Below are 27812 nucleotides of genomic sequence, written 5' to 3'. Positions count from 1 at the left end.
AAGGGGAGTGCAGCTTGCACAGGTGGAATGAATCACCACAGGTGGAGGCCATACAGCCTGAAAACACATAAATTGCACACCCAGTCTCCTCCCACAACCACACCCACTCCGAAATGCTACCGGCAGGACTAGCTATGTTGGCCCTGGGGGACCTGATAGCACTGCAAGTACTCCAACTTCAAGAAGAAGACGAACACCAACTACAACCGGCCGCACGGCGGAGACGCAGGAGGAGGAGGAGGGCAAGGCAGGGCCAGCAAGGGCCGCCAGCACAGCCACTACCACCACGCAGGCAGCCCGCAATCCCACGTCTCCGAGCACATCCGTTCAACCTCACTGATGAGCAGATCCACACCCTCTACCGTTTGGACCGGGACACCATAACCGCCATTGTGGACATGACACAGGCTGACCTTGTCAGCATGATAGATAGCCCAACCGCCATCCCACCCCTACTGAAGGTGGTGTCTGTACTCCACTTCCTGGCCACAGGCACCTACCAGCACACAGTCGGACAGTTGCATGGCATATCACAGCCACTGTTCTCACGGACACTATTGCAAGTGCTCGATGCCCTCCTGAAGCACGCAGACGACTACATCTCTCTACCACGCTCGGAGCAGGAAATTACCAACACTAAAGTGGGATTCCATGCACTTGCCGGCATACCGGGTTGCATTGGTGCCATCGACTGCACCCATGTGGAATTGGTCGTCCCACATGCCATGGAGGCCCAGTACCGCAACAGAAAACAATTTCATTCTCTGAATGTACAAATGGTGTGTGACTCCAACAGGATCATTACACATTGTTGTGCCCGATTTCCTGGATCAACCCATGATTCTATGGTCTTGAGGAACTCTACTATACCACGCTACATGGAGCGACACGCAGGGAACAGATCCTGGCTACTCGGTGAGTCTCATTTCATGCATGATGATGTGGGGTATGTGATGCGGCAATGACCTGGCAGGAAGGGGGGGGGGGGGTGCGTACGTAGCAATGGCATTCCTCAAAATTCCTTACTTGTCCACATACAGGTGATGCCGGGTATCCACTGAAGAGATGGCTCCTCACACCAGTCCGGAACCCACGGGACCAGCATGAGGAGGACTACAACCATGCCCACTCACGTACCCGTGTAGTCATAGAACAGGCATTCGGCCTACTGAAGACTCGTTTCCGCTGCCTCAGCAGGTCTGGCGGGGCACTCCTGTACCGCCATGTGAAGGTTGCAAAGATGGTCATGGCATGTGTCATGCTCCACAACATGTGCGTACGTAGAAATGTGCCCATGCCCCCTGACGCAGAACTGCAAGCACCTGATGATGGTCATGATGAGGGTGGGGATGTGGCAGCACCTCAAGGAGTCTGCGAGGCACAGGAGGGCCGTGACATTCGTCAGCATCTCATAGATGCATGCTTCTAGCACTCACGCCTGGTGGCTGATACATGGACACGGGACTCGTGGCACTGTGTGTGTCTGGAACATGCACAATATGGACTGTACGCCTATAATGGCCTCGTACACAGAGATCAATGTCCACACATCTCATTGCATGATCGTGCATTGTTTATGGCATATGTGATATCATGTTAAACACCCTATCGACCCGCCACCCAAGTGAGCCCAACACACCCCCTCCACCCTCCTACCTCCCCCCCGAACACCAGTGTCCAAAGATGCTCATTGTCAGTGGGCTGTCGCTATTGCAAGCCCCCTCTGCGGGTATCAGGGGCACCCCTGCCTGTGGAGCGCAGGTTCCTCCCAGATCTACGTTGGGGGCTGCCCTGGACGGAACTTGCAACGGATGATGTCTCTGCCTGCTCACGTCCATGCATGTCCCTAAGGGTTTGTGAGAGCTCAGTGAGCACACGGCGCACTACGGCAAGTTCGGCACATACGTCTTTGGACGTCGCATGCAGTTCCCCCCTCAGGCTCTCGGTGCTTCTCTCCATTTGTGCTCTCGGTGCTTCTCTCCATTTGTACTCTCAGGCTCTCGGTGCTACTCTCCATTTGTGCCCTAAGTGTCTCAGTTGATGTTTCTATGTCTGCCTTAGTGCCCCCACATTCATCGGCATGGTCCTTGAGGAGCGTGGCCAGTTGCTGCTGTTGCACGATTACCTGGTCGAGGGACTGTTGCCTCTGCTGGGCCATGGCCATTTGCGGTGGTGTCACAGAGGGGCTGATCACCTCATGTTGCCTTGCCACAGGGCTTGTGGGGGATGGCCAGTCGTCTTGTGGGTGCCCCTGCGTGGTATCCTCATGGTGTACGGGATGGAACAGACAGGGGGATTGAGACAGGTCATGGATGGATCTAACTTCGACATCCCCGTTTTCTGTGTCGGAGCATGCTGCCATTAATGCAGTATCACCTATGGTGCTGCTGCCACCAGAAGCAGTGCCTACTGTGGCATCCATTGGGGGGACCTGTGGTGGTGGTGTTGTGGGCATGCTGGCTGCTGGGGTGCCTGTTGGAGTTCCCTCCTGTGTGCTGTCACTTGATTTGTGCTGCTGCCGTGTCTTGATGCGTGCAGCTGAGGTGGAGGGTCTTTGGCCGTTGGTCTTGGCCCTCTTTGCAGGTGTGCTGGTAGGGGTGTCCTGGAGCTCGTCGTTTGGATCGGACCCTGTGGTGGAGTAAAGGAGGGCGAGCGTTATTAATGGGTCTGTGGGAATTGGAATGGCAATGTATCACATGCATTGGGGTGGTACCTGAGGGTGATTTGGGTCGGGGCCTTGGAGGTGGTTTCATTTGTGTGTGGAGTGTGGGTGCAGTTGTTTGGCAGCCTGCAGTTAGGGTGTGCCTGCTGCACGTGTAGAGGGTGTTTTTAGGATTTTTAATTATTTATGTATTTGATGTGAGTTTTAAAGTGTGCTATCAGGCCTATGTATGTGGACGTTCTCCTGGACATGTGTTCCTGTTGCACTATGTGGGCACGTGGTACTTCACATGATTGGACGTTGTGGTTTTGGCATTGTTTTATTTGGGTCACCTACCTGAATCTTCGGATGTCTGCACTCCTTTCTCCATCCCTCCGACTCCCTCTATGCTCTCCATTCCAATGGTGGAGGCACAGATTTCTTCCCAGGGGGCCAACTTGATGGGTGATTCCGATCCTCCCCCGGTAGCTGTGGCAATGTTGCGGTTGGCAGAAAGTATGCTACGGACGCGTATCCGCAGGTCGTCCCATCGCTTTCTGCATTGCTGTGGGTTGCGGGGTGCGGTCCCCACCGCACTTACCCGCTGTGCCACCAGGGCCCATATGGCCTTCTTGTTCGCAAGTGCCGTCCTGGTCATTTGCGTGGAGAAGACGGCGGCAGCATTCTCCTGGAGGGTCTCCGTGAGCACGGTGAGTTCCTCACGGGAGAAGTGGACCTGCCGCTTGCGGTCGCACGCTTTCTTCGCTACTTTTCCCATTTTTCTTGGTTTCACTAGGGTGGATGACGGGTTGGGATGTGTCTCAGGGTAGTATTTTTAATGGTTGTGTGGAATTTGTGGTTTTATAGGTGTACAGCGGGATGTTTCCCGTTCCGGGACCATGCTTTTACTTCCGTTTCCGTATATTTACGGTCACCGTACTTTCCGGTTGGCGCTCACTGCGGTGTCCGCTGAGATGGGTGGCGGTATTGCACCTAGGGCGCCGTACGGCGGCGGTGTGGGCCGTTTTGGGGTCATTTCCGCCATCGCGGACTTTGCACTTCCGCCATGGCGTGGTGCTCGTGCCCGATGGGTCGGAATGAGCCGCACTTTGCTCCATCGTGCAATGGCGGAAACGCTATTTACGCTATGGCGGTCCGGTCGGTTGATTTCCGCCAGGGTCGTAATGAGGGCCACTGTTATTTTGACAAGTGGAGAAGATTCGTAATTTGGTGCCAGTCTAAACAAATTAATTCCATAGAATGTACTCCATCCCACATTCTAATTTATATGCTCCACTTGCTAGATTCAGGCTTAGTATTCAACTCCTTAAAGGTCCACCTGGCGGCCTTGTCAGCCTACACCACCTCCCACAATAGTCTCATGGTGGAAGGTGCCTGTCATCAAAGCATTCATGGAGGGGGTAAAGAGACTTCAACCTCCAATTTCTAATACGCCGCCAGGATGGGATCTCAATGTTGTACTCGCTAAGCTCATGGGACCCCCCTTTCGAGCTGATGCATAAGTGTAGTTTTAAATACCTAACTTACAAAACTGCCTTCTTGGTGGCTATTACTTCCATAAGAAGAGTGAGTGAAATACAAGCATTGTCAGTGCAGGATCCTTTCTTTGTTGTACACACAGATAAACTGGTTTTCCGTACGCATCCTAGGTTCTCACCTAAGTTCATCTTTAAATTTAATGTAAACCAGTCTATTGAGCTACCAGCTTTCTTTCAGAAACCCACCAGCTCAGTTGAGGTAAAATTCCACACACGATGTGAGGGGGACGGTCCTCTACTATGTAGACAATACCAGACCGCTAAGAATAACAGATCAACTGTTTGTCTCCATAGCACCAGGCAGAGAAGGAGACCACATTTCAAAGAATGCCATCTCCAGGTGGATAGTCAGATGCATACAATTGTGCTATTCCTTCTCGAACAAGACTCTGCCTTTTACGCCCAGAGCTCACTCCACAAGGAGCACAGGAGCCACTTTGGCTTTCATTGCAAATGTCCCTCTAGACAGAATTTGCAAGGCAGCTGCATGGAGCTCAATACACACTTTCACTCAGCATTACTGCATTGACACTCATTCCAAGACAGATACACAGGGGGGGACAAGCGTTTCTAATACATCTGTTCACCCATGAACCTTATCACATCCCACCATCTTCTTCTGACACTGCTGGCTAATCTATGCATAGCATGTGATATAAGCAGATTCCACAAGCATCAGAAGGGATACATTACTCACCGTAATCGTATTTCTGATGCTTGTATCTGCTTAGATTCACATGCGCCCACTTTCGTCCCCTCGGAGAAAAGGCGCATGGATGCTTATGAGCTTGTCTGGTACGTATCTGCTTCGATACACCTGTACACGCGCTACACTTCATGCTACCTCATGTCAGAAAAATAACAATCTGAGGGACCTTGACACGTGAAGGATCATGGGTACAGTGGACGCCACACTAGGCATAGTATTACTGGCAGGCCCTGTCGACGTCCCTTTTCTAGTTTCGAAAACAACAGCTGTAATACTCTGCAGTTTCCACTAGATGTCGGCCTATGCACAGCATGTGAATCTAAGCAGATACAAGCATTAGAAATACGATTACGGTGAGTAATATATATATATATTTGTGGGGTTTTGGCTTTGCGTATGTTCCCTATGTAATTCCACACTGTTTAACCAGTCTGCACCTCATTCTGTACAATAACCAGTTAGGACCCTCCAAACATTACTGGCTACATGACATTTGGACACCCTACCCCATTCCACGGATTTCAGCAAAAGTCAAAGTTTGTGGGTTTGTGGATTGGCAAAGTATTGTTCCTTATACAATTTCGACACTGTTTCACCAATCTGCACCAAATTGAGCAGAGTCACCTGTACCTGTGAGGGGAATGAAAGCCCGGGCAACGGCGGGTATATCGGCTATCAAAGAAATAAAATTAGTGATTCTCAATTTAAGATTTTTTCAGGCTGCAAGCCGCATTACGTTATGTCTTGAATTTGAGTGGATTATAATCTGTGTTGTCAAAATTAAGGGTTTCGTTTTCTGATTCAATTTGTTTTATACATCTCTCTAGTCTGATTGCTGCTTTCGCACATAATTTCTTTGTTTGAATACTGTTGTAACCTTTTTCAAAAGCACAACAATTGTATAATGAAATTGACATTTGAAAACAAATGTTCAGAGTATGAGACTGAAACTCCTATCCTTCCCCTCTGTCTTAAGGTCCCTCCTGCATATTTATTTTTCCTATCTGTTAAACCGACCTATGATATGGCATTTATAACGTGCCTATACACAAGTGTTTTGAGGCGCGATGAGGCAAGGGAGGAGGAACAGAGGGAAGACGGACAACAATCTTACTAGGCCAGGTGTCATTCAGATTGTGCAAGTGCACGGGAAGGGGGGAGAGGGAAAAGTGCGTGGGGGAAGGGAGATGGGGAAAGTGCAGTACATGGGATGGTAGAATAAATAAGATAATCGAGCGGCACAGATGTTGGCAAGTGCAAGTAAGAGCCGACATAACTGCTGGTATTGGGACTGAAGAGATGCAGAACAATAGTCACCAGGTGGGGGGGTTGCCAGTGAGGCCGTGCAGGTGTGAAATTGGCGGGACCTGGGCCCGAGATAAAAAGGGTAGTCAAGTAACCAGTGCAGTATCAACCAGGAATTCAGCAGGGTAGAGCAGGAGAGAAAGCAGACGCAAAGAGGTAGGTTTTGAGGTGCTTCCCGAACCAGAGATGGTTCTCCTCCAGTTTCATGGAGGCAGTAAGGCTGTTCCAGAGGGAGGCCCCTGCCGAAGAGAGAGATCTACCTCCAACTCGTTGCTTGGAGAAGCGACTGACCCTGAGGGAGTTGGAGGCCGATGAGCGAAGAGCTTGAGAAGGAAGATATTTGGGAAGTGAGAGTTGAAGGTATTGCAGCCCCAGGCCCCAGAAGGCCTTGTGGACAATGCAGAGGGTTTTGAACTTCATCCTCTCAGCCACTGGGAGCCAATGCAGAGATTTCAGTCCTGGAGAGATGATCCCTGGGCTTGAGGCCAAGGACAAGTCTCGCAGTCCTGTTCTGGATAAGTTGAAGAGTGCGGAGAGTAGAGGCAGGCAGATTTAGGTAGCGGCTGTTACAATAATCCAGTCTAGAGAGAACCAGGGCTCTGGAGACGGTGAGCTTCTGGGGGGAAGGAGAGGAAAGGAAGAATACCTCTGAGGAGGTGTAGCTTGTAGTGTGACTTCTTAGAGACGTCAGATGTGAGGAGAGAAGGAGAGTGTACAGTCGAAGATGACCCCAAGGTCTTTAGCCATGCAGGTGGGAACAGGAGGAGGGCCAGGAGAGGCCAGCCAAAGGGCTGCAGGGCAGCAGGGAGTGGGTGTACCCATGAATAAAATCTCAGTCTTACTGGCATTAAGGCAGAAGTCATAGGCGGCACACCACTCCTGGATAGCAGACAGTCAGAGATGAGGGAACGAGGGGAAGAGGCCGAGGGTAGCCTGAAAATGAGCTGGGTATTGTCTGCATAAAAATTGGGGCAGAGAGCGGCAATGCGGTGGGCTAGGAGTGCCAGGTATTGGTTGAACAGCCAGGGAGAGAGGTTAAATCCCTGGGGGACACCAGAGGTAGAGAAAAAGCTATCGGAGAGGAAGGACCCAAGTTGGACCTGGGAGGGTCGGTCGGAGAGGAAAGAGGTCAGCCATGCCGGAGCCTGACCAGTGATACCCAGTTTATCACGGAGATGGTTGAGCAGGATGGCATGGTTGATGGTATCGAAGGCAGAAGAGATCAAGCAAGATGAGGACACACAGTGTTTTGGAATCAAGGTTGGAGAGCAGGTCTTCACAGATGTTCAGGAGAGCAGTTTCCATGCTTCTGGCAGCTCTGAAGCCAGACTGATGGTCATGAAGACAACCATCAGTATCAGTGTGGAGATTGAGCTGGGAGATGGCCAGTTTCTCCAGGAGCTTGCCCAGGAAGGGAGTGATGGAGATTGGGCGATAGTTAGCCGGGCAGGAGGGGTCGGCAGAGGGTTTCTTAAGAAGAGGGTGCACAAGGGAGTGCTTCAGAGGGGATGGGAAGACTCCAGTGGCGAAGGAGTAATTGCAGAAATCGGCCAGGGCAGTCAATATGGTCCTTGATAGTTTTGGAGGAACAGGGGTGAACCTGTTTCGACGAGACTTTCATAGATCAGACTTGTCTAGAAACATCGTCGGCAGAGAAAAGGGGAAAGGCAGAGAATGAGGGAGGGGGGTGGCTGCAGAAGGGCCAGAGGAAGAGCAGGGGATAGAAGGAGGGAGGCGACAGGAGGAGAGTGAGGACAGGATGTCCTGAGTTTTTGAAATGAATTGAGAAGCCAGGGCCATGCAGAGGGCCTGGGAAGGTACAGGCGGGGTAGAGACTGCGGCAGGATTGGCTAGTTCCTTAGAGATTTTAAAGAATTCAGCCGAGTTGTTAGACACTGCAGAGATGCAGGCTTGGATATGAGCTCTCTTCTTGGTGAGGACAGAGCCGGTATTGTCTTTGCAGCTGGCGGCTGGCCAGTTTGTCAGTGGATGAAGATGAAGCACGCCATTTTCTCTCGGTCACCCTGCACTTGCATTTAAGGGTGACGAGATCTGAGTCATACCAGGAGTTACACTTGGCTTTGGGCTTCAGGCAGATTCTCATGACAGGGGCAAGCATATCAAGGGTATCGGATATAGAAGAGTGGAGCAAGGAGAGGGCTGTGTCAGGGTGAGAGTCAACCAAAGGGAGAGGAGGGGATGAGAAGGTGGTGGCGAAAGCCTCAACTGACACGCGCTTCGTAGGTGGGATGACCGAGAAGGTGGGAGGCAGTGATGGAGGTGGCTTGGCCTGGGGGGTAGGGAGGGTGAGGTGGGAAGATAGGAGAAAGTGTTCACTCCAGGAGAGAGGAATGGAGAGGATTGGAGAGCGGGACAGAGAGGGGAAGGTCAGAGATCAGAACATCGAGAGTGTGCCCTGCAAAATGAGTCAGGCCAGAGGGGAGAATGGTCAGTGAGAGAGTCCAGAGGGAGGATCGGAGGCATCCAGGTGGATGTTGAAGTCTCCAAGAAGAGTTGAGTGGTTGAGGCCAGGAGTGAAGAGGAGAGGTCAGCCCACTCAGAGAGGAAGGAAGAAATCTGACCAGGTGGCCGATAGATAGTAACCACAGTAAGGGAATGGCTAGGGGAGAGAGAGCCGGCAGACAAGGCATTCAAAAGAGGAGTAGGACTGCATAGGGGTGACAGAGGCAGGAATCCACTCAGGGAAGATAAGGGCAACACCCCCAACAGATCTGTTTGGCCTGGCGACAGAGAGGATCTTGTAGCCGTCGGGTAGGAGCGTGTAAAAACTGGTGACAGAGCTGGCCGTGAACCATGTGTCGGTGAGACCGAGGACATCGAGGTCAAGTTCTTCAAGAAGACAGCCGATATCAGAGGAATGTTTGACAGCAGAGCGAGAGTTAAGAGTGGCAATGTGGAGAAGGTTGCCATCCTTGAAGGACTTCCGGGGAGGGGTACCGATCTGAGGTACGCCCTGCGAAGGTGTAGAAGGAGCCCGACGGAGCGGAGGGGGGGGGGGCAAGGTGGCAGCGGAAAGGGACAGGGGGATAGCAGGAGACGAAAGGAAGTTGATGAGGCGCGGTAAGCGTCTATCAAAGAGGTGAAGGCTAGCCTGAGGGCCAATTAGAGTAAACATTAATGATGACCTTAGAGGAGTGGAAGGAGGCCAAGAGGACATCCCAACGGGTGCCACCATTAATGGGTGAAGTGGAGAAAGGAGAGCGCACAGAGACCATATGAAGGGTCCATAAGCCAGGAGAAGGCACGACAAAGAGGATGTCGGTGATTGTTTCCTTGGAGGAGGCACTGGTATAGGTGTCAGCGATGGGGAGGCCTGGGCTGGAGACCAGGATGTCCTTTTTAAACGTCTTCCTACCAGATTTAGTGAGGAGAGCAGGATAGTCGATAGAGAAGCAGTTAGAAAAGATAGGCGAGACAGAGGGCACCATAGAATAGGTGGGAGAGGGGGTGACACTTGCGAGAGTAGGTAGACAAGATAGCTAGCGACAGATGGGTTGTGAGAACTAGAATGCTCAACTTTAGAACCTAAGGAGAAGCCACCTAAGTTTGAGAATCCTGAAGGGGGAGAAAAGGCCTAGTTTACACAGTTATCTATGGACAGAATATTCAAGATGTGTGGTCACACTTTGTCAAACTAAAATATAGATGATTTGGCAGTCCGGCACCCAACGTTCTGTAGAGCTATATAGACACTGCTATTTCTGTGAATATATATGTTTATAATGAACCTACCAAAACCATTTTAGGTGCTCCTCTAATATATTTGATAGTAAACATGTATAACATTGCCACCTAGTCAATGTCATAGGTTATCCTGTTGCATATCAATTTCATTACACCGTAGGGCCACCACATACAGTTCCCGTAACGTATGAGATTATGGGGCTGATTCGTGGAATTATTTGTGCCGAAAAACAGAGTTTTGTGCGCCATTCTGCCCACAAATCCCTGTTTAACAAATGGGGATTTGCGGCCAGAATGATACACAAATCCCTGTTTTTCGGCGCAAAAATTCCATGAATCAGCCCCTATATTACAGGTTGTGAATTTGGGGTGGTGTGACACAAACTTACTGACCATGCTTGTGGACATCTTTGTGTTATTTCAGTATCTACTTAAAAATACCCTGGATAATTGCAGCCAAGAAAAAATCTGAAAGCAGGTGTAATTAATTATAGACTGAAGTAAAACGGTGTAAAAGCCTGTGCAGTCACCCAATGGTAGCATTTTCTTTGTATTCCATTATGGCAGACACAGGTTGTAGGCACTTTTCTAAATGGTTTCAGTATTTCTCAAATTCTCTGAGAATGTGCCACACTAAATCTATGAGTGGATAGTGAACTATGGGGTTCACAACTTCATAAAAAGCAATATCAAATACAACACTTATGTCGACAAAGGCTCACCAGCTGCACATGCATAAATCAAATGTTTGCACTTTTCTCCCGCAAAGCTACACGATTTTAATCGAAGTGCCCCTTCCATCTCAAGTTATGTAGTGCTCAGAAATATCTCGGCCCGATGTCCTATATATGCATGCCCTAATATGCGTGCTTCTCACTTGCATCATATATTAAGTTCTTTCAACACAATAGTTCTGTAATATCTTAAACTCCCACTCTGACTTTTTTACAGCTTCAACACTCAACAGAGCGGGACAAGCAAAAAAACGACCTACTCGAACAGCTCACATTAAAGAGTCTTATGTTCAGAATACATACATAGATACATACATAGACCTAGGCTCCATTACAGCTTCAGCAGAAATGAATCATGCCTCAATCCATTTCCTAGACTGCCCTCCAGCTTGATGACTGAAAACAACCATCAAGTCTTCCTGCTGCATGCTAATCTGGTGCACATAATTTTGGTGAAGTGTGCCTGGACACTCAAAGGAGGCTGGAGTGTCCTTGGTAGTCATGGGTAGGAACCTCTGTCCCACTGTGTTTGTACACACCTTACAGTAACCATTGCCTAAATAAAATGTCATTGTGTAAGGTTAAAGCGGGCCGCATCACTACCCTGTGACAGCAGGAAAACATTTGTCACAGAAGAAATGTTAGTAATTTTAAACGGAATGTGAATCACTAGTGAAATTGATCCTTACTAAATTTCAGAACAACACTGCCATTTGGTGGATACCTGATCAAATAACCTGTGCTGATACCAGATCCTATATGTCAAAGGGACAAAATGGCTTAGAAACTTGTTGTCCCCGGTGTTGTATAGTGCTTGTCTGTGCATGTCAGAAGTATGTGATGTCACGTGGAATGTTGTGATGTGAATGGGAGAATGTTTGGTTGACGCCCTCACCTTAGGTAAGTGAACGCCGAGCTCTCCATCTGCCTCGGGGCAGGGTGCCGTAACCAGTTTCTTCACTGGATAAGGGTGCAGGCCTCTTGACCTCAGAGGACTGCTGTCCGTCGTTAACTGCACGAACGGTAAGTTCTGGGCACTTCAAATGTCTTAAAAGTCTTTTGTAATGATATCTCTTGTTTTGCAGGGTTCCGGCGATGGCGGGCTGATGAGAGTTGAGGATCGAACCCGCGTGAGGAATAGAAGCGCCTGGAAGCACGCAAGTAAGCGCTTGTAGCCTGCTTCACGATGCGCACTAACTGTCCCTTTTATCTTGCAGGTACAAGTTCGGAGCTTTAGAGAAGCTGAAGGGTGCTGGAATACCCACTGGATTCGGCGTGGGAAGGAGTAATGGCACGTGAGTAATAAAGTTGCCCAATGTCAACGCACCTTCTTTTGTCTTTCAGATGCGGGATGCAGCGCCGAAGGCCTCCGGAGCGTGCGAAGAGCTGGTAAGCTTTTGTCTTTCAGATGCCGGAATGCAGTGCGAAGACCTCCGGAGCATGCGAAGAGTAGGTAAGCCTTTGTCTTTCAGATGCCGAAATGCAGCGCGAGGCGTTGGTGACAGCCGATGGACCAGGTAAGAGATGCGCTGCCACTGAAGACCGTAGTGCTAACCTGTTCTTTCTTTGTCTTTACAGGTGCTGCTGAAGGCTGGATTCCAGGATGGAAAGCCTTTGTTCCCTTAGGCCCAGGATCAGAAGCAGAAGACACGATGAGCGTTCTGCTGCAGAGAATGCAGAATAACGCAAAGCAAGATTCATCCATCGGGTGTGGTTTAAATAGCCTCCTGTAGTGCTTAGGTGTCTCCTTCCACAGCCACGCCTAGGTAAGAAAAGAGTTCCTGCTTTCCAGAAGAGGTCCAGTGTTCTGAACCTAGGGAGTGGCTCCTGCCCCACCCAACAGGAAAAGTAGTCCCAAACAGAAGAGGATCAGGGGGTTCAACTGGCAGGTAAGTAAGCAGCATGGTCTGCTGCAGGTAAGTCCACCCAAGCATTATGAGCCCAGCGCTTCCAGCGCTGGGACTGGGCATCTTTATGAGCCTGGTGCCACTGGCACCAGGACAGGGTCCAAAAGGTCCCAATTGGGACTGGCTGGCACTCGGAACCGGGGTTATGGGTCTGCTTCCAAGGGAGTCGGGCAAGTCCTGATCTTTTGGAAGCAGAGATCATGACGGGTAAGAGGAAGGCCGAGCACCCGGCGAAGCTCCTGGAGAGACCCCCGGTCGAGCTCGAAGGCCCCATCGGAGGGGGAGCGAGGCAGTGACCCTCCCCCCCCCCAAGGAGAAGGCGGTGAGCGCACCTAAGGTGGTGAAAGCCTTAATCCATCTGGCCAAGGCCTCTATCGAGACAGTCGCGGCGGCCCTGGCTCAGCCTGTGGAGGCTACACCAGTGGTGGCGACCTCGGGGCTCAGTCTCCCTGCCACCGCGGAGGGAGTCCTCTTTTATGCCCATCGACAGGACCCCCGTGAAACCTCCGACGGAGAAGAAAAAGGGGGGGCAGGAGGTCGTCGTGGATTCGGCCTCAACCTCTGAGGAAGAGCTGATCGAAGTCTTAAGCCGCGGTGTTGGCGTGGAAGAAGACCAGCCCGTCGGGAGGGACCCCGACGTAGGAGACGGCGATAACGTCGAGGGTGCCGACGGGGCCCCTGACTGCCCGTCGGACTCCCCTCAACCAGTGCCGCAAGACAACTCGGCGGCCATTTTGTTGGCTATACAGTCCTTATGCTCGGAGATAAGGACGAGACTGCCGTTACCACCAGCGGAGGAACCGCTCCCGACGGGGGACCCGGAGCCAGGCCCTTCTGGGAGCCCTCCCCCTAAGAGAAGAAGGATTCATCCTCCGCATCCTTTTCAGCCATCGCGCCCTGTTCAGCCCTCCTCCCCGTCCACGACTCGTGGGGATGATACGGGGACTGACACGGCCGCGACGGGTACGGACGACGAGGTTTACGATGAGGATCTGCCGTCGTCACCTCCCACCCGGGCTTCCCCGCCTGACGAGATTGGATCGTTTCACTCCATTATAGCCAGGGCATCTGAGCTTTTCCAGCTCTGCCCGGAAGAGAAGAAGGAAGGTTTCCTTTATCAACGGCGCGAGACCAAGAGGAAGACGGTCCTCTCTGTACCTCTACTGGACGATATTTGGGATGAGGGCCTCGCCCTCCTCAAGAACCCATCCACGACGCCGGCTAGAAGGGATCGGTACGAGAAGAAGTACCGGGTCCCGGACGCGGCCCCCTTGTGCCTTCGGGCACAGCCGACCCCGGACTCGGTCGTCTCCGCGGCTGCCAGGAAGAAAGCGGGGGGGCGCGGCCTCTATGTCGACCTCCCCGCCGGACGGCGAGGGAAAGAAATTAGATACGATGGGACGCAGAGTCATCTCGTCTGCAGCGACGACGATAAAGGCGGCCAACGCCTTGGCTATCGTAGCCCGCTACGACAGGGAGTTGTGGTACAAACTGGCCCCCCTGCTGGACTTCCTACCGGATGACAAGAGGGCTGAAGCCCTAGAGATCTTGCAGGAAGGAGAGGTGGCGTCGGACCACGCCATTACGATTGCGACGGACATCGCTGACACTGGATTTCGCCAGTTGGGCAACGGCGTGTGCCTTAGGCGGCGTGGATGGCTCAAGGCTACTGACTTCCGTCAGGACGTGCAGACCAGAGTCTTGGACATGCCGTTCGACGGAAACAACCTGTTTGGGAAAACAGTGGACGATTCCCTTCAAGCCATCAAGGCAGACACAGAGACGGCCCGGGCTCTTGGGGTTCTCCAGCAACGGCGGCCGCCCTTTCGGAGCGGCGGAGGTAAACAGGGTGCCTCCAAAGGTTCCGGCGGCGGATTTTCCACCTACCGTCAAGCGGCCCATTCGTCGTCGCAGAAAGCTTACAGGGGACGAGGCAAGTCAAGCGGACCCCGCCGTCGTCGCCAAGGAAGACAAGACGGCAAAGCCTCGTCGAAGCAGGACTGAACCGGCCGTGGGATCGGGCCACCACCGAAGCACCCCGGTGGGAGGCTGGCTGGCGAGCTTCGTCAGCGTGTGGGAGTCCATCTCTACTGACCGTTGGGTGCTGGACGCCCTAGCTCAGGGTCACGCGCTCGAGTTTCTAAAGAGGTGCCCACACGTCCCCCCTGTGGCCAGGAAAGAACATCACGTCCCTCAACTTCTCTTGGAGGTAAAGGCGATGCTCAAGAAGGGCGCCATCGAGCTCGTCCCAAAGAGACTTCGGGGCTCCGGAGTTTACTCAAGATACTTCCTCGTGAAGAAGAAGACGGAAGGATGGCGTCCCATCCTGGACCTACGACGACTGAACAAATTCATCAAGGCACAGAAGTTCCGGATGGTCACCCTCCAACACGTCCTGGGTCAGCTGGAGGAGGGCGATTTCCTGTCGTCGTTGGATTTGGAGGATGCCTACTTCCATATTCCCATCCTAAAGGGACACCGAAAGTTTCTCAGGTTCGTGGTCCAAGGGCGTCACTACCAGTTCAGAGTACTTCCCTTCGGAATGAGGTCGGCACCCAAGTGCCTCGCACCGGTGGCGGCGCAGCTGCGCCGAGAGGGGATCCACGTCTACCCCTACCTGGACGACTGGCTCATCCGAGCGAAGACGAAGGAGCTCGCCGTGGAGCACACGGCAAGGACCGTCCAACTTCTCACGGACCTGGGATTCTCCATAAACTACGCCAAGTCCCACCTGGTGCCCGCGCAAGACACACTGTTTCTGGGAGCGAAGCTCGACAGTGTCGCTTCTGGCCTCTCCGTCGGAGGAAAGGACGAGGGCCATCTTGGGCAAGGTGCAGCGGATGCTGGTTGCGGACGCGGCCAGAGTGAGGTCCATCAAGTCCCTCCTCGGAATGATGTCTTCTTGCATTTACCCCATCTGCCTGTGCAGGCTCCGGATGCGCCCGTTGCAGGAGTTCCTGGACGCACGCTGGATCCAGACGACGGGCAGCTTCGAGGAGAGGATCGCACTCGACGAGAGTTTCCGACGAGCGATCCGGTGGTGGGGCACCCGCGCGCATCTGACGGCGGGCATGGACTTCCAGACCCCCGGCCACCAGGAGACAGTGACCACGGATGCCTCCCTGGAAGGGTGGAGAGCGCACACTGAAAATCTGCACACGAGAGGCCTGTGGCTCCCGACGGAGAAGTCCCTCCATATCGACGTCCTGGAGCTCCGTGCTGTGTTTTGGGCCCTCAGGTCCTTTCTTCCGTCCCTCAAGGGCAAGGTGGTGAGGATCTTCACCGACAACACCACCACCATGTTCTACATCAGGAAACAGGGCGGAACCAGGTCCCCAGCCCTGTCCATGGAGGCGCAGGATCTGTGGCATTGGGCCGTCGCCCAAGGGATGTTTCTGGTGCCGTTTCATCTGGCAGGGATAAAAAACACCATCGCCGACTCACTCAGCAGGGAGCTGCGCTCGTGCCACGAGTGGGAACTATGACAGGATCTAGTGGACCGTCTCTTCCGACGGTGGGGCACACCCCAGATCGATCTGTTCGCGACGGCGACGAACTCCAAGTGCCGGAGGTTCGCCAGCAGGTTTCCCCAGCCGAGGAGCATGGGCGATGCTTTCTCGTTCCCCTGGGAGGGCCTGTTTCTATACGCGTTCCCTCCATTGCCATTGCTGATCCGGCTCATCAACCAGCTCAAGAGGTCACGGTGCAGGATGATCCTCGTCGCACCTGCGTGGCCGAGGCAGATATGGTTCCCGGACCTTCTGGACTTGTCAGCGTCCCCGTCAATCAAGCTGCCAGTGGACGCGGATCTTCTCTCCAGGGAAGGAGGCGCCATCCTCCATCACGACCCGAAGTCGCTGAGCTTGCAGGCTTGGCTCCTGCAGCGTTAGAGTTTGGAGGATACGACATACCGGCCGACTGCAGAGAGGTTCTTGCAAAGGCCAGGGCGTCCTCAACTCTTAAATGCTACGGACACAAATGGAAGAGGTTCTCTGTCTGGTGCCACGCACAGAAGATTAACCCTCTACGGATTACGGCTCCCCAAGTACTGCCGTACCTACCGACGCTGGCCAAAGCTGGACTGGCGCACGCGTCCATCAAGATTCATCTTGCTGCGATCTCCCGATACACCAGAACCACGGGGCGGACGTCTTTGTGGTCTCATCGTCTGGTGAAAGAGTTCATGAAGGGACTGTTCAGATCGTTCCCGCCGGTGAATGCTCCGGCCCCGGCGTGGAAGCTCAACGTGGTGCTGACCAATCTCATGGGACCTCCGTTCGAGCCTCTGCACTCGGCTCGGTTGAAGTTCTTGTCGTGGAAAACAGCTTTTCTTGTGGCCATCACCTCCGCACGACGGGTGGGAGAGATCCAGGCCCTTTCCTGCAAGGCCCCGTACTTGACTTTTCACGACACGAGGGTAGTGCTCAGGACGCACCCCTCCTTCATGCCCAAGGCGCCGTCGGACTTCCACCTCAACGAACCCTTGGTGTTGCCTGTTTTCTTCCCGTCGCCTTCGTCGCCGGCTGAAAGGACTTTGCACTCGCTGGATGTGGCTAGAGCGCTGAAGTTCTACGTGGACCGCACAAAGTGTTTTCGGAAGACGTCACAACTCTTTGTAAACTTTGGACCTGTCAATCAGGGGAAGGCTCTCTCGAAGGCTTCCATTTCCAGATGGCTCTCTGGCTGTATCATGTACTGTCATCGGTTGGCAAACCGACCGCTGCCTGGCCGTCCGAGAGCCCATACCACCAGAGCGATCGCAGCTACCACGGCGTTCCTATCTGGTGTGCCCTTGCTGGACATCTGCAGGGCTGCTACGTGGAGGTTGACGCACACCTTCACGAAATTCTACTGCGTCGATCGGGATTCCAGGGAGAAGTCCAGGGTCGGCCAAGCAGTGCTGCGCAACCTGTTCGCCTAAGGTGAGCCTGGTGAGGAGGTAAGAATTGCTTAATGTTGAGTTTGATGTAATGCTTAATGTTGAGCCTTTGCCACCTCCCGTGGTTGTGCATGTGTGTACTGCTATGTATTCTTTATTCATGAGCATGTGAATCCATGCCAGACCCCATGCTGGAGAAGGAACAAGTTACTTACCTGTAACTGTTGTTCTCCAGCATGGGTCTGGCATGGATTCACATGCGAACCCTCCCGCCTACCCCTCTGCGGCTCTTCACTTAGTCATACTGCCACTACACGTGCTACCAAATCTGAAGATGGCTGCCAGAGGCGGGGCTTAGGTAGAGGGCAGTCATTGGCTGTGGTCAATATGACGCAGAGATCAGTGATTGGTTACTACTACGAAAGACAGATCAGAAACGAAACTGATACTGATTTTTTCTTTACCGAGGATTCCCAGCCTGACGACGGGGAATATTCATGAGCATGTGAATCCATGCCAGACCCATGCTGGAGAACAACGGTCACAGCTAAGTAACTTGTTCCTTCTAACACCTATGCTGGAGTGTCTAATTTCAAATAGTAGGAATCATTGTAGGTATGACACATCGTTTCTTGATTGTGTTCATAGTTGTAAGTAGCCTTTTATTGCCTTGTAAGCTTTCGAAAGTAATAAAATGTTTTTGGGGATTGTGAGATTTTGTTTTAAAATGCACATGGTGACTTCATCTAAGAATGTTTGAAAATATCCCTACTTAAACACAGCCATGATGATCCTGGCTTTTGTTATCATAGCAAAACCTGAAATTGTGAAGATGTGCTGGGAAAACATTTCAGTTGAAGATGGGTTACATTAAGCACTTGAATAGGTGAGGATGGGGTTAATCGCTACCCAGCTTGTGCAGTCTGATGTAGATTGAGAAACGAAGAAGGCAAAGTTTAATGTTAAATCCTTTATACCAGTGTTCATTGTATATTTTCATTTGATTGAAAATGTGCATTTAATCTAATTTTTCCTAGGCACGAATGCTCATCACTGAAGAAAACCTCTTAACCACCATAATACAGACCTTTATGGATCACTTAACGCATCGTGATAACCGGAGCAGATTTCATTTTGAACGTTACACTGCACTTCAAGCATTCAAATTTAGAAGAGTGCAATGCCTTATCTTGGATCTTAAGTAAGTAATTAAGTGTAAACGCAATTCACAGTTAAGGTATACCAGCTCATAATTGGTTGGGGATCTGATGGGTATTTTATTTCTTGACTTCTATTTCTTGGAGTGGTTTTTACATATTATACTGTATACAACCTTCTGTGTGTATGTTCTTCAAATTATTTTCCATTGGCTGTTTTTTTTCTTTTTCCTATTGTTGGGAAGGAGCTAGCACCTTCCTTCATTCCCAAGAGCTTTAGAATTAGACAAGACTTATTTTAGCTGTTTCTAGGCACTACAAGAGACTAGGGGGGATGGGCACTTAAAAGAAGGCAGTTATTATTTAAATATATGGTGTAAATAACTATTAGCTGAATACATTTGTAAATGTTAAATTCAATTTTGTTTAAAATCTCAACGCACGACAGTAGCAGGCTCTCTGCCAAAAGGAATGTGGCCTGCGCTAAAAATAATCGCAGAGCTCATGCAGAGTTATGTCACTGACTACCTCTGGCAGAGCACACGAAGTGGCTCACCAGCTGTTGGCTGTCTGTCAAAAAGCCCATGCTGGCTTAGGCTCGATGCACACCATGCAGAATTATGGAAAACAAGGTTTAAGGGGAATTACTGTACCAGATCAAAATATGAGGAGAATGAATGAAATAGGGAGAGCATGACGGGAAAATGTTCATAATGTAGCACAATGATGGAAAACAAAAGCTACAATGTATTCTTGCATAGGCTAGCAGTATGTTAAGTAGTATGTCCTAAACGGAAATCCGACCATGAAGGAAGACTGCAGCACCTTTTCTAAGGAAAGAGGACGGTTTTGGATGAAGCCATGCCAGTGACCAAATCAAGGTACATAAGCTCCTGTCTGGCTCCAGTCGGCAGGAATATGAGACGGTTGAGGGACAGAAAAGACTGTTCAGGCAGCAGAGTTCTTTGCTCCTATCCTCAATCTGTAAAGAATACATTTGTTATCCTTGCAAGATAGACTCTTGGCCTTAATTCCCTAGAGGGGTGAACTTAAATCTTGAGAGTGAGATTAGGGGTACCTGTATAATTAAGTGGTGCCCCTGTAATTAGAGTCTACCTTACACTATTCACCCCTCGTTCTCTTTAATTCTCAAATGGTACAGGCTAGTCGAATATATTGAACTCACCTTTTGCGTTCTGCTAGAGAAAATAGTGGTTACTATCATTGTGCTCTGTAAAACTAAAGCTGAAATAGATTTGCATTATTGTGGAATCTTCCGCCCATATGTCTGCTGTAATATACATGAAGCAGAAGTATTGATGTTTCGATCTGTTTGTTCCTTTGCCCTGTTCTCAGGTATGTTTTAATAAGCAAGCCACCAGATTGGTCAGATGGATTAAGGCAGAAGTTTCTGGAAGGCTTTGATGTCTTTTTAGAATTGATGAAATGCATGCAGGTATGTAATCTTATAAATAACATACTACATGTCATAAGGTGACTTGCATGTTATGGAGATTTATCTTTTGTATGATTCATCCCCTCTTCTAGTGAGACACCCACCGCTTTTTGCTGGACTTCTGGACCTTTTTTCTTTCTATCCTGAATGAGGGGAGCATACTCCCACACCCTCATGCCTTCTTATGGGCTCTCACATTTGGAACTCTGTTCTGTGTTTAACTTTTTTTTAATGGAGTCTCTTTTAAGGCATCTGTGTTTAACTTTTGCAGCACACAGCACCCTATGTGCAGTGTTGCTGTCGACCACGTATGTCCTCCTTAGAGATTTTTTTACTATCCTCAAGTAACTACAGTTTTTAAGGATAGAGGTATACTTTGTATCCTTCCTAAAACTTTATCCTATGAGAGATTAGCATACACCACTGTATATGAAGTGCTAGGTGAATAATTGGTATCCCCCCCTTCTCTCTGCTGCTGTGACTTTTTAATCACATAGACAACCCTATAGTTATGACTGGTGGCAGTGTTCTACCAACTATTGCGCTATTTTCCTGATTATGCACAATAGGGTCACCTAACATGGTGGCCTCTTTCTTTGTTTGCTATATTGTATGTACTTATTGGACATTTGTATGGTGCCTGTTAGGAAGAATTCTCAGAAATGTGCCAATTCCCTCCACCTTCGAGACCCCCAGCAACATTGCTGGATGTTGAGGACTTGATTTTTTCTAAACCTGGAGAGAGTGAGACCCTTTTTCCCACTCTTGCATGTATTTTAATGTGATTTTGTACACTGTTTGTCTTTTGGTTGTGGAGTCTGACAAATTTCATAGGCATCATCTTTTACATTGTCACACAGCACCTTCAGTGCAGTGGCACAGGGAAGTCTTTCAGATTTCCCAAAGGTTTAACTACCTTCTCTTGGTTAAACTACTGTTTCCAAGAGCAGCAAAGTGAAATTGACTTTACTTACATTTGTAACTTTCTAGACCTAGCACACACTATTTTAGAATAGTGTGCTGGAGGGGTTACCTATTATCTCCTTTGTCTAGCTTCTCATGTAAACATTTTTACGTTACCCTTTTCTCATTGAATAGCTGGTGACAGTGGTTTAATTTTTACTACCCTGGTGTGCATTTACAGCGGGCTAGGGTGTTTTTCTCCCCTCGCAGGATTCTCAAACTTAGGTGGCCCGGTACCTAATACGCTTTACTGTTTGCTCTGAATTGTGGTAAACTAGGGTGTTTTTCTCCCCTCGCAGGATTCTCAAACTTAGGTGGCCCGGTACCTAATACGCTTTACTGTTTGTTTGCTCTAATTGTGGTAACTTGTGCTTGCCGCTCACTTCCTGTCTGCGTGCTCTCGTTTCGTCTGTCCCCCCCCTCCCTCCTACTCCATGGTGCTCTCCGTCTCGCCTATCTTCTCTAACTGCTTCTCCATTGACTATCCTGCTCTCCTCACTAAATCTGGTAGGAAAAAGTTTAAAAAGGACATCCTGGTCTCCAACCCAGGCCTCCCTATCGCTGACACCTACACTAATGCCTGCTCTAAGGAAACTCTCACTGACATCCTCTTTTTCGTGCCTTCGCCTGACCTATGGACCCTTCATATGGTCTCTGTGCTCTCTCCTTTCTCCTCCTCTCCCATTAATGGTGGCACCCGTTGGGATGTCCTCTTGGCCCCCTTCCGCTCCTCTAAGGCCATCATTAATGTCTACGCTAATGGGACCGTCTTGGTCCAAGGCCCTCAGGCCAACCTTCACCTCTTCGATAGACGCTTCCCACACCTCATCAACTTCCTCTCCTCTCCTGCTGTCCCCCCTCCTCTATCCTTGGCTACCTTGCCTCTACCCTCCCTCCCTGCCCCCTCTCGTGCTCCTTCTTCACCTCCTTCTTCAATACCTCCGCAGGGCGTACCTCTGATCTGTACCCCTCCCCGGAAGTTCTTCAAGGATGGCAGCCTTCTCCACATTGACACACTAAACACTCGCTCTGCCATCAAGCACTCCTCCAATATCTGTCACCTTCTTGAAGAACTGGACCTCGACGTCCTTTGTCTCACTGAGACATGGTTCACAGCCAGCTCTGCCACCAGATTTGACACACTCCTACCTGACGGTTACAAGATCCTCTCCATGCCCAGGCCTAACCGTGCAGGGGGTGGTGTTGCCCTTATCTTCCCTGAGTGGATTCCTGCCACTGTCACTCCTACGCAGACCTACTCCTCTTTTGAATGTCTTGTCTGCCGACTCTCTCTCTCTCCTAGCCATTCCCTTACCGTGGCTACTATCTATCGGCCACCTGGTCAAATTTCCTCCTTCCTCTCTGAGTGGGCTGACCTCTCCTCCTCACTCCTGTCCTCAACCACTCAACTCCTCTTTCTTGGCGACTTTAACATCCACCTTGATGCCTCTAGTCCCCCCACTGGTCTCTTTCGTGACCTCTGCGACTCTCTCTCACTCTCTATTCTCCCATCCGGGCCTACTCACTCTGCTGGGCACACTCTTGATGCTCTGATCTCCTCTGACCTTCCCCTCTCCGTCCCTCTCTCCACTCCTCTCTCCTGGAGTGATCACTTTCTCCTATCCTCCCACCTCACCCTCCCTACCCCACAGGCAAAGCCACCCTCTTCACTGCCACCCACCTTCTCGGTCATCCGACCCATGAAGCGTGTGTCAGTTGAGGCTTTCGCTGCTACCTTCTCGCCCCCCCCTGCCCCTTCGGCTGACTCCCACCCTGACACAGCCCTCTCCATGCTCCACTCTGCTATATCTGTTACTCTTGATATCCTTGCCCCCGTCATGAAAATCCGCCTGAAGCCCAAAGCCAAATGTAACTCCTGGTATGACTCGGATCTCGTCACCCTAAAACGCAAGTGCAGGGTTGCAGAGAGGAAATGGCGTGCTTCATGTTCATCCTCTGACAAACTGGCCTGCCGCCTGCTCCAAAGGCAGTACCGGCTCTCCGTTCTCACCAAGAAGAGAGCCCTTATCCAAGCCCGCATCTCTGCAGCATCAAACAACTCCGCCAAACTCTTTAAAATCTGCAAGGAGCTGGCCAACCCTGTTGCAGTCTCTACCTCTCCTGTCCCCTCCCAGGCCCTCTGCACTGCACTGGCCTCTCACTTCATCTCTAAAACTCAGGACATCCTGTCCTCGCTCTCCTCCTTTCACCTCCCTCCCTCCCTACCCGGCCCTTCCTCTGTCGCCCCTCCTCCCTCTTTCTCTGCCTTTCCACCTTTCTCTGCTGACGAGGTTTCCAGACAAGTCCGATCAATGAAAGTCTCGTCTAAACAGGTTCACCCCTGTTCCTCCAAAACTATCAAGGACCACATTGACTCCCTGGCTCCTGCCCTGGCTGACTTTTGCAACCACTCCTTCGCCTCTGGAGTCTTCCCTTCCCCCCCTCAAGCACTCCCTTGTGCACCCTCTTCTCAAGAAACCCTCTTCCGACCCCTCCTGCCCGGCTAACTATCGCCCTATCTCCATCACTCCCTTCCTGGGCAAGCTCCTGGAGAAACTGGCCATCTCCCAGCTTAACCTCCATGCTGAATCTGTTGGTAGTCTTCGTGACCATCAATCTGGCTTCAGAGCTGCCAGAAGCACGGAAACTGCTCTCCTGAACATCCGTGAAGACCTGCTCTTGAACCTCGATTCCAACACTCCGTGTGTTCTCATTCTGCTCGATCTCTCCTCTGCCTTTGACACTGTCAACCATGCCATCCTGCTCAACCGTCTCCGGGAAAACCTGGGTATCACTGGTCAGGCTCTGGCGTGGCTGACCTCTTTCCTTTCAAATCGACCCTCCCAGGTCCAACTGGGGTCCTTCCTCTCCGACATCTTTTTCTCCACCTGTGGTGTTCCCCAGGGATCTCTCTCCCTGGCTGTTCAACCAGTATCTGGCACTCCTTGCCCACCGCATCGCCGCTCTCTGCCCTAATTTCCAGTGCTATGCGGACGATACCCAGCTCATTTTCAGGCTACCCTCAGCCTCCCCCTCTCCTTCCCTCATCTCTGACTGTCTGCTATCCAAGAATGGTGTGCCGCCAATGACCTCTGCCTTAATGCCAGTAAAACTGAGATTCTACTCATCGGTACTCCCACTCCCTCCTTCCCTGCAGCTCTCTGGCCTGCCTCCCTTGGCCCCCTCCCTGCTCCTACCTGCAGGGCAAAAAACCTTGGGGTCATCTTCGACTCCACACTCTCCTTCTCTCCTCATATTTCTGACGTCGCCAAGAGGTCACACTACCAGCTGCACCTCCTCAGAGGTATTCTTCCCTTCCTCTCCTTCCCCCAGAAGCTCACTGTCTCCCGAGCCCTGGTTCTCTCGAAGCTGGACTACTGTAACAGCCTCTATCTTAATCTGCCTGCCTCCACTCTCCGCCCTCTGCAACTCATCCAGAACAGAACTGCGAGACTTGTCCTTGGCCTCAAGCCCAGGGACCGTATCTCTCCAGGACTGAAATCTCTACACTGGCTCCCAGTGGCTGCGAGGATAAAGTTCAAAACCCTCTGCATTGTCCACAAGGCCTTCTGGGGCCTGGGTCCTAAATACCTTCAACTCTCTCTTCCCAAATATCTTCCTTCCCGAGCCCTTCGCTCATCCGCCTCCAACTCCCTCAGGGTTAGCCGCTTCTCGAAGCAACGAGCGGGGGGTAGATCTCTCTCCGCGGCAGGGGCCTCCCTCTGGAACAGCCTTCCTGCCTCCCTGAAACTTGAGGAGAACCATCTCCGGTTCCGGAAGCACCTCAAAACCTTCCTCTTTGCTTCTGCTTTCTCTCTCCCTCTCCCCTGCTGAACAGCTAATTAATTCCTCACTGAAACTGCACTGATCCTGCAACTGGACCACTCTAAACGGCCTCGGTCCTGGGCCCAGCCACTCTCCACTTGCACTGATGCCCTGGAACCCCTCTGCACTGCGGGACTGTCTCTGTATCCCTACAGCCCCCCCCTTCCCCAGCACTTGTTCTGCACTTATCTTGCACTTGTCACCAGCTGGCCCTATTTATTTATTACTTTACGCCACTTACCTTGTACTGCACTTCCCCCCCTCCCCTTCCCCTTGCACTTTTCCCACTCCCCACCCCTGCACTTGCGCGATCTGAATGACACCTGGCCTAGTAGGATCGTTGTCTGTCTCCCCTTGTTCCTCCCCTCCCTGCCTCGTCGCGCCTTGAAACACCTGTGTATAGGCGCGTTACAAATACCATATCATATATCATATCATATCATATCAAAGCACCCAAGGGTGCCATTTTTTTCAAAATGGTCCCAGTCTTCTTTTTTCGCCATTTCTTTGTGGAAAGGTCCTTCTTGAGATTTACTCTGAGCGCCAAACCAGGTTTGGTCCCATTGGTCGTTTTGCCTTTGGCAGGATTCACGAGTGAAGCCCGCCTCTGGCTCCAGGGTGTCTGGGTAGGGAGGTGCCCGAAACTCCCCATGCATAGTCTCCTATGAGACCCAAATGCACTCTGTGATGATTGGCTGGCTGACTGTCTGGCAAGGACAGCCATCCTGCTGGGTGATTGATAGCTAGGCTGGAATGAATGGGAGAGAACTGAATAAAAGGCAAGTCTTTTGTCTTGGAAGGCAGAGTCGACCACTGGATGACGGAACCGAAGAAGAACTTGGAGGACGCCTGCTGAAACTCCTCGACTGTTGGTTTGCCTGGTGAAGCCCTGCTGCAGTGCCGAAACGCAGCGTTCACATCGACAGAGACGCCCGTGCAAGGATGACTTCTCCTCTTGAGTTGGTGGTACCCATCAACTCCAAAGTAAGCCACCTGGACATCCATCTCGGAGCTGGTTGAATTACCACAGAGTTGCTGCTGGAAACCGTATAGCCAGGGATAGGAACACCAGATTGTGTGCGTTGCTTTTAAGCTGGCCTAGAGCTCCAGGAAGATCCTCCGGACTCCAGGAAGCAGGACTGACCGAGCCTGAGCCCCCTCAACAGAGTGTGGGATCCCAGAAGCAAGGACAGTCCATCTCGACAGCCAGGAACCGCAGTGTTGCTATTTGCGGTAGACGCAAGGAGCTGAAACACTGAACAGCTACTGAAAGTGAAGTTTGCCGGTTGCGAGTCCCCTGACGTCCTCACTCTTGTCCCCACGACTGAGGCCCAGGAACAGTGGGATCTGCAGAGCTGCACAGGAACAGGAGTCATCTGCTGCATCTTTTCTTCATTTTAAAGGTACTGTAAAAAGTCAGAGAGAACTTACTTCTTAATGTAGAGTTGCTTGCATCTTCTACTACTCACAAGTCTAATCAGCTTGTGGCCCTACATTTGATTCTTCTTTTCTTCAAAGACTTCTAAAACATTGTGCAAAGACTTGTTCAAAGGCGCACAAGCAAGTTCATGGATAAGTTCCGCTTTGCCGCTGTGGAGGACTGATTGTTCTTGTTTGGATTTGCAAACTGTTACCGGCATAAACAGTGTTTTCAGCGGACTGTTTTCAACGGACTATTGTGCTTACTGCACCTGTTGTGATTGACATATCCATTACTTCCGCCCAGGAAACGGCATGTCTGTTTCCTACAAAGTGGGCTTGCACACGCACAGCGCGTGCGCACAAGCAAGTTCACAGATAAGTTCCACTTCGCTGCAACGTAGCGGCAGTGGCACTCCCTCTTCAGAGGGAGGTTTACAAACCGCGGCGAGCGTTGCCTGGGCACTGTTAAGTTTGTTGTCAGTGTTGCTTCAACAGGATCAAGGGTAACGCTTCTGTTTGGGACATTTTTGGTCGATCTTGCCTGAATTATTGTTCATGGTATTTGTCCCCTACTCCTTAAAAACAAACATGCCTGATAATATTGCCACACTACGTGCAACATGCACCATCCCTCAAATGTTCCATTCTCAGCTGCCTTCGTTTACTTTGTCACCAAGGTTCTCAGGCACTCCCTCTTCTAATCTGCATACTCTGGCAGCATCTCAGAAATCCAATGTTGAGCTAAATGTGCATATTCCAATACACAACGTTGTAAGTGGGAGTCCTGCTGTGCCGTCTATTCCATATGTACTTTTGGCACAATTGACTCTCAGTGCGCCTCTAGTGGGCACTTACACTGAACATAACATCTCAGATAAAACTATTCTAGCCTCTTTAAAAACAAGAAATGTTAAAAGAAAGTATAGTGATAAGACTTCAGCCAGCAAATCGCCAATTTCACCGATGGCGGTTGATAGCTCTTGCATATCAATATATGCGAGTCATTGTGACTCTCCCATATCCATTCGAAGTGAACAACACTGTATACCAGTTGAAGATATATCTCATGACGCCTTTTCAACACCTTCGAATTCTGCAATTGCGTCTTTTGCTCTTCCTACTCCTAGAGCTCTGAAATTGCCTTTGTGTTCCACCCTCCACAACTCCTAATATGATAGATCTTGCCCTCACTGCTGTTAACACCTCGGTTTTGGGTTTACATAAATTCTTTGAAGTAATGCATGAAAAACTGAACAAACAAGCTTTGCAATTGGAGGAGCTTGTGCTGTGGACACAGCATCAATCCCAGCTTTCAAAGGTGAATGTTTCCTCTCCCTCCAGTCAACCCCATGACTTGGAGGATTCAATTATTATTTGTGGCAATTTATCTGAACAATCTCACTCAATACTCTTGGCCCAACACCAAGATACTGATGTTTCTCATCCAGAGAATTCTGGAATAACTAAGCAACTCCCATAGTTCCCTAATGTTATTCGACCAATTGAGGATGATTTGAACACTCATGGGTCGTTGGTGAGTCTTCCCAATG

General features: G+C 50.8%; 1 protein-coding gene across 3 annotated transcripts in view; it reads left to right on the top strand.

Annotated features, from left to right (window-relative positions):
* Positions 1-27812, top strand: part of UBR2 (ubiquitin protein ligase E3 component n-recognin 2) — a 2523611-nt gene that overhangs the window by 602200 nt on the left and 1893599 nt on the right. For all 3 annotated transcript variants that reach the window (XM_069608499.1, XM_069608498.1, XM_069608497.1), the window contains 2 exons: positions 18477-18640; positions 19953-20052. In XM_069608499.1, the coding sequence (XP_069464600.1) occupies positions 18477-18640; positions 19953-20052 (264 nt within the window). The remainder of the gene's footprint in view (positions 1-18476; positions 18641-19952; positions 20053-27812) is intronic.

This window comes from Ambystoma mexicanum, chromosome 4q (assembly GCF_040938575.1).
Source record: "Ambystoma mexicanum isolate Mex_15411 chromosome 4q, UKY_AmexF1_1, whole genome shotgun sequence".
In the NCBI taxonomy this organism is placed as follows: domain Eukaryota; kingdom Metazoa; phylum Chordata; class Amphibia; order Caudata; family Ambystomatidae; genus Ambystoma; species Ambystoma mexicanum.
This window is presented reverse-complemented; position numbering and strand designations above follow the sequence as displayed.